General features: G+C 63.6%; 1 protein-coding gene across 4 annotated transcripts in view; it reads left to right on the top strand.

Moving 5' to 3' along the window:
* AGAP3 (ArfGAP with GTPase domain, ankyrin repeat and PH domain 3) overlaps window positions 1–6,867 on the top strand; it is a 54,896-nt gene that overhangs the window by 27,451 nt on the left and 20,578 nt on the right. For 3 of the 4 annotated variants that reach the window (XM_005880087.2, XM_005880086.2, XM_005880084.2), the window contains exons 2-8: window positions 1,120–1,178; window positions 1,359–1,446; window positions 1,599–1,684; window positions 1,786–1,927; window positions 2,282–2,416; window positions 2,556–2,683; window positions 4,203–4,361. In XM_005880087.2, the coding sequence (XP_005880149.1) occupies window positions 1,120–1,178; window positions 1,359–1,446; window positions 1,599–1,684; window positions 1,786–1,927; window positions 2,282–2,416; window positions 2,556–2,683; window positions 4,203–4,361 (797 nt within the window). The remainder of the gene's footprint in view (window positions 1–1,119; window positions 1,179–1,358; window positions 1,447–1,598; window positions 1,685–1,785; window positions 1,928–2,281; window positions 2,417–2,555; window positions 2,684–4,202; window positions 4,362–6,867) is intronic. The other variant, XM_005880085.2, reaches the window with a different exon arrangement.

The raw sequence follows: 6,867 nt of genomic DNA, 5'->3' as shown, positions 1-6,867 counted from the left end.
CCCAGGCTGAGCGGGTGGGAGCCTGGAACCTCCCGGGCGAGGGGGGCGTGTCGTGGGCCAGGGACGGCGGGACGTCCGAGTGAGGGCAGCGCCCAGCGGGCTCTGGGCGGTGATGATCCCTGGAGGTGGCAGCGAGACAGGAGGACGTCTAGCAGGTCCCGGTGCCAGCGTGGCCCTGACCTGGTGGAGTAGGAGACCTTCGTGGCTTTTGGCACGTGCAGCGTGGAGGCCCAGGGCAGCCTCGGGCGGAACGCATTTCTGTTTTCTAGCTCCCGCGGGCTTGGGCTCTCCCTTACCGCGGCTTCTGCAGATGAGCGCAGGGGCTGCTGTGGACGCGGTTGGTCAGTGGGTCGTTTGGTGCGATAACTACTCTTTGAGAGCCTGGGTGGGGAAGCAAGCGCGGCCCAGGGGGTTGCCATTGCCACCTAGAAGATGAGGAAGGTTGCGCAAACCCTCGGAGGGCTCTGGGTGGCACATACTCCGTCCCCAGGACAGTGCCAATGTCAGGCCCGCTGCCCTGGTCTGAGAATGGGCTGAGGAGGGAGCCTGGGAGGCGGGTCTCGGGGAAGGAAGGGTGGTGGCCTCCCAACAAGGAGGAGCTGCGGGTGGAGGGCTGTCACAGAACAGGGCCAGGTCAGGGCTCCTCCCTCTTCAGGCTGGCAGGAATGTGTGGGTGGCCCCACCCTGCACAGGGAGCTGTTCCTACTCGCTGCAGGAGGCTGCCCCCCCTGCCCAGCTGCCAAGTGCCCAGCCCAGCGTGGGTCTGGGCTGAGACCTGCTGGAGCTGCTCTCACCTCGGCCTGTTGTCTGGGGCCCGGGGGCACCAGGCTGGGTGTGGCGCAAGGTGGGAGCTACTTATTTCGCTGGAGCAGTAAGAGGAGGAGGGACCCAGGTCCAGGCCAGGGGACAGCCCACACCTCTCAGTGTCCTCCTCGAGGACTGTCTTCACTCTGTTCCACTGCCCTGCTGCTCCCTAGGGAACTAGGGGTGAGGGTTAGGGTCCCCTCTGGACAGTCCTCTGGCCTGGGCCTAGGAAGGGGCAGTGGAGGAGACAGCTGGTAGCAGATGGCACAGGTGCGGGTGCCACCCAGTCCTGACAGGCAGCCTTCTCTCCCGCAGACTCCTTTGTGAACAGCCAGGAGTGGACCCTGAGCCGCTCGGTGCCGGAGCTTAAAGTGGTGAGTGAGGGGGGAGGGCCGGGCAGCCCCCCTCTCCTCCAGGCCTCTCCCTGCAGCGTCCTTCTGGCCCTCTTCCCCCTTCAGCACTGGTCCTTCTCAGTCCTTATGGTGTCTGCCTTTCCTGCCCCATCTCCTCCGTGTGCCTTCTGACCGCTGCTGCCGCCCCTTCCTCTCCCACAGGGCATTGTGGGGAACCTGTCTAGTGGAAAGTCAGCCCTTGTGCACCGTTATCTGACGGGGACCTATGTCCAGGAGGAGTCCCCTGAAGGTGAGCGTTACAGGCTGGCTGCGCTGGGGGTTGGGGGGCTCGAGCCCCGTCTTTCTCAGGCTCCTGCCTCCTTGGAAGCTGTGTGTTTCTTCTCTGCTCGGCCCCGCGGGTGCTTCTCCCAGCTGCGGCCCTGACTGTGCACTCTGTCCTAGGGGGTCGGTTTAAGAAGGAGATTGTGGTGGATGGCCAGAGTTACCTGCTGCTGATCCGAGATGAAGGAGGCCCACCTGAGCTCCAGGTGAGGCTCCTGCCCAGCTCTGGCCGTTGAGTGTGCGGGGAGAGGGGTACGGAGTCCGCCCTGACCAGGCGAGGCTGGTAATTGTGCTCGGTCCCCCCTAGTTTGCTGCCTGGGTGGACGCGGTGGTGTTTGTGTTCAGCCTGGAGGATGAGATCAGCTTCCAGACGGTGTACAACTACTTTCTGCGCCTCTGCAGCTTCCGCAACGCCAGCGAGGTGCCCATGGTGCTGGTGGGCACGCAGGGTGAGCGGGCCTGCGGGCCGGGTCCCTAGGCGGGCAGGTGTGTGAAAGCCCATCCGCCACCCCCCCTGCTGCCCCACGTTGACTGAGCCCTCATCGACCCAAAGGGCACCTCATCTTGGTTCTACCCAATGGGTCTCCCCCAGCTGCATCCTGCCATCCCCGTGACAACAGGGTCCGTGTTTTCTGAGATGGTTTAACCGAGTGGCTGGCTCATTTCCACTCAGCGCGTCGGGGGCAGAGCTGGAGCGAGGCCATCCTGGGTTCCTGTGCTCACCCAGCCTCTGACCAGAGGCCCTCCCCCCAGCGCCCAGCTTCTCCGCAGGCTGAGCTAATCCCCACCCTGCGCCTCCACAGATGCCATCAGTGCCGCAAACCCCCGGGTCATCGACGACAGCAGGGCCCGCAAGCTGTCCACAGACTTGAAGCGCTGCACCTACTATGAGACGTGCGCCACCTACGGGCTCAATGTGGAGCGCGTCTTCCAGGACGGTAACTAGGCGCCCGGCGGGACTGCTTCCCCCGTGGGTCAGGAGGGCCCTCTGGCCAGCGGCACGGGCTCCGGGGGCGGCTCTGAGCTGGGCTTCTCCCTTCTCCCCAGAGGGGTAATTGACTGTGCTGTCCCCTGCAGTGGCCCAGAAGGTGGTGGCCTTGCGGAAGAAGCAGCAGCTGGCCATCGGGCCCTGCAAGTCACTGCCCAACTCCCCCAGCCACTCGGCAGTGTCCGCCGCCTCCATCCCGTCCGTGCACATCAACCAGGTGCGGCAGCCTCCCCGCGTCCCCCGAGTTCGCGCCTCAGCCCCGCCTCACATACTGTCTGTCTGCCTGCCTGTCCCCTCCTCATCCGGTCTCCTGCCTTGTGGACGGTTTGGAAGCCCTGGCTCGAGTTCATGCAGCCTGTGCGACTGGCCTGGCCTCATCTGCACGCCTGTGGTGACTGCCTTCCTGCTAGCGCCCCACCCCGCTCGCCACCCTCTGACCCTGCAGCCCCTGCAGCCGAGGCAGCAGAACACTTGCTCTAGGGAGCGCTGTCAGGGCTGCTTCAGGTGCCGCTGCCCAGGGAGCGGACTCAGGAGGCACAGAGGCGATCTTATTGGGACTAACCAGCCCCTGGCAAAACTGGGAGTGTGAGCAGGCCCCCACCTGTCGGCCCTGTCAGTGTGTGAGTTTAGAAGGGCAGTGCCTGCTCCACAGGGACCAATGGTTTTCATGCCATGTGGGGTACGGGGGGGTGTGCTTCTGAGCCAGGTTCTTCCAGTGTCTTCCCATAATTCCACTTGGACATCTGTCCACTTCCTGGCCCACTGCCTGGTTATTTTTCGGCCCCTGGCACATGGGCCAGAGCTTCCTTCCGGAAGTGCGTTTCCCACTCTGTCCCTGCTCTGCGGAGTGCTGGGCCGTCACAGGTACCCCATGGACTGGTCCAGCGGGCAGATGCTGCTTTACTTCTGCCCAGGGCCCACCCGGCCACCAGCTTCCTGTTGGCAGCCTGGTTGCTTTTTCCGAGATGCCTCCCTTTAGCATTTTAGAAGGCAGCCAGGCTCTCCCTGTGAGCGTCCCTCATGGAGCAGAACAGCAGGGACTTAGCTGTAGGCCTTCTTGCACTAGCTCTGAGCACTCCACCTCAGTTGTGCACGGGGGCCCTGCCAGGGAGGCTCTGATGGGTGAGGGGGCGCAGCTCCTTTGCTCCTTGTGCAGGTGAGGGTCGAGGGGCTGCCAGGGCCCTGGACTGTGTGTGCTCTGAGTCCTGGAGTAGACACTGGCATGCACTTTCTGCTCCTCTCTTGTCATGTTTTTTGTCTTTCCTCCTTTTCCCAGCCCTGTCCCTTCCTGCCACCTCCTCTGACAGTGGTCTGAGTTCTGTCATGTGCTCGGCCTCAGCTCTCCCGTGTCCCTTCCCCTGTCACACACACTTCTTACAAGCAAACCTCGTCCTCCCCTGCCCCGACCTCCTGCATCCTTGACATGTCACATCCAGGGTGACCTGCTACCTCATGTCACACCCTCCTGTGAGCCGACTCCGCAGTTCACTTCCAGCCTCAGCCACTGATTCCGACTTGCTAGGCACTGCCCCTCATTAGCTCCCTGGGGGGCACGGGGCAGCCCCATGCGGTGGCCTCCAGGCCATGCTGCCTCTCTCCTCAGTTCTGTCTAGTGGCCCCTCTGCTGCTCCATGAGCCCCAGGCCAGGCTCCCCATACTGCAGGGCTCCTGCCTGCTGCCTGCCCCGGCACCCACCCCAGAGCCGCCACGCCCTCAGCAGCCCTCTCTGTCCTTAGGCCACGAATGGCGGCAGCAGCGCATTCAGCGACTACTCGTCCTCAGTCCCCTCCACCCCCAGCATCAGCCAGCGGGAGCTGCGCATCGAGACCATCGCTGCCTCCTCCACCCCCACACCCATCCGCAAGCAGTCCAAGCGGCGTTCCAACATCTTCACGGTACGTGCCCGTGCCCCGCCCCCTCCCACCCGCCCAGCTGCCTCCACCCGACAGGCAGGGCCCATCTAGGAGGGGAGCCACCTGCAGTCTCCATCCACACAGACACACACGGCTCAGTAGGCTCTAACCGGCGCCCTCGTCCACACCCAGACTCTCTTTCTGAGCCCACGTGGGCTGCCCTCCGCACACACCTCCCCTCCCGGCCACCTTAGGGCTTCTTGGCCAGCTTGAGGGATCTGTGGAGGCATCTGCTCTCACTGTCCAACACCCTAGATTTCGAAGTTGTGCACCAAGGCTACGCAGAGAGCTAGCGGCAGAGCTTGAACCAGCGCCCAGGCCTCCTGTCCACATTCTGATCTTTCCCATCACCCCACGCTTCCTACCGCTGCTGTGGTTGGTCTAGCAAAGCCTTAGCCATCTTTCCTAGGCCTCCAGCCTGTGCCCCACCACCCTGCCTTTAACCTCACAGGTCAGTTCTCCCCTTCCCCGCAGACCTCACACCCAGGGCCCCATGTGCCTCCTGCTGCTTGGGGCCCAGCCCCTAAGCTCTTAGGTATCCTGAGCCTGCTGTCTGTCATGCCCAGGATCTAGCATCTGGCACATAGTCCACCCCCAAATGCTCACCCTCCAGCTGGGACTTGGCTGGACCATTCCAGGATCTTGGGTCAGACACAGGTGGGTGAGCTGCCGCGTGGATTCTCAGGAGACCGCCCTGTCCTTCTGCGTCACTCCATGCGCCTCTTTCTGAGCATCAGGGCGGGGCTCTCCGCCCGGCCTGTGTCTGCCCGCCGGGCCAGGCCCCAGCCGGGCTCTCAGGAACCAGTCCAGCAGAGCCAGTGCTCCCAGGCCTTGCCCATTCATTCTCGCCCCTGCCCCGCCCAGCACACTTCTGCCCGGTCTGCCTGCCTCTGTCCCCTGTGCCTGCCACGCACTCCCGCCCTGTCCATGCTGACAGCTGCCGCCATGCCTTGCACTGCCCAGCCTTGACCCTGCCTAGACTCGAAGCTTCTTATTTCTGTTCAGGCCCATTGAGACTCACAGGGCCTTGGGCTGCCTGCTTGTGCCACCTGCTGCTGCTGCTGCCACCACTGTAGAGCCTGTGGGTGCCTGTGTGACCGCCGTCCGTGCCCTCCGCACATCCTGCCTCCGTCACCCGCTCCCTCAGCACCATTCTTAACCTTCCACCTTCCTTTGCTGCTAGTCCTGCACATTTGGGCACACCCGCCTTCTCTGTCCTTGCCATGCTCCTGGCCTCCTCGCCACGGCCCTTCGTGCTGCCTGCCCCGTGCCCCTCTGCTGCCTGCTGCCACTGTGCTGCCTCCGCCTGCCATCCTCCCGCGGGGCCTTCCATTCTCTCCATCTTCATGGTGGCAACCTTATTTCCCCTTGCATTGTTTCCATGGTGACCTCACTTGTGCCATTGTTCCCGAGGCTGCCTCAAGACATGTCCCCCATCTCTAAGGGTTCATCTCGAGACCTCCCCTCTCATCCTTGCTGTTGGGGCCACCCCCTCTCCTCAACATCTCCCTGGCAGAGCAACGCCTGCTCGAGCTGGTGCCCTTGTGACCCGCCCACTGGACATGGCTGTTGAGCTCTCCAGTCTCCCCTGTGACTTCATGTACTCGTTTTGTTGACACTCTTGCCCTGGTTCCTGCCATGGGGGTGTGCCCTTCTGGGCTCCCGGGGACCCTCTGGTGGTTGGGGACCTCTCGGCTCGCCAGTCTAGCTGGGGCAGGCTGCACCCCCTCCCCCGCCCCTCCCCGCCCTCCAGTGGCAGCGATCCCATCCACCTTCCTTCTCCCTGGGCCAAAGGGGCAGAGGCTGTGGCACCCAGCGGAGGCCCGGAGCAGGCACTGCTGGAGCTGCGGGCAGTGGCCTTGGGCCCGGTTCTCCCTGCTCCTCGGCTGTGCTCCCCCTGTGCTGCTGTAACTTTGCCCCCTACCTGTGCTCTTGGCTCCCGGCAGCCTGGGTGAACAGGGGGGACATGGGCCTGGACATTCCCCGCTGGCTGAGATGGACTGCCGGCTGCCCTGCCGCCTCCTCTGCCTCCTCCTCCTCCGCCTCCTCTTCCTTTTCATCCCGCTGCCATCTCTCCCCAGGCGCCTGGGTCTCTGCCCTCACCAGTGCTGACCAACTTACGCGGGGCTTGAGTATAACTTGCCAAAATCTTTATTCTTTCGATATTTGCAGATATGTGCCACTGTTTCCAACTTTTCATCAACAAAAAGGCCTTTCCAACTCCTTCCAAATTAGAAGACCAGGTGGTGACACAGCACCTCTGGACATTCCCCCTGTGCGGGGCCGGAGGCGGGCCGGGCCCTGGGACTGCTCTCAGATGAGAAGCGGCCGCCGTGCTCCCCACTCCAGAGACCCACAGGAACCTTTGTAACTAACCCCCACCCCCAGGGAAGGCTAGGAAGCTGGAGCCCGAGGCTGGGGGCTGCCGGGGACCAGGCCCGGCTGGACGCTGCGCCAGGCTCGCTGCATGGACAAGAAGGGAGCTCGG

This window comes from Myotis brandtii, unplaced genomic scaffold (genome assembly GCF_000412655.1).
Source record: "Myotis brandtii unplaced genomic scaffold, ASM41265v1 scaffold624, whole genome shotgun sequence".
Lineage (NCBI taxonomy): Eukaryota > Metazoa > Chordata > Mammalia > Chiroptera > Vespertilionidae > Myotis > Myotis brandtii.
This window is presented reverse-complemented; position numbering and strand designations above follow the sequence as displayed.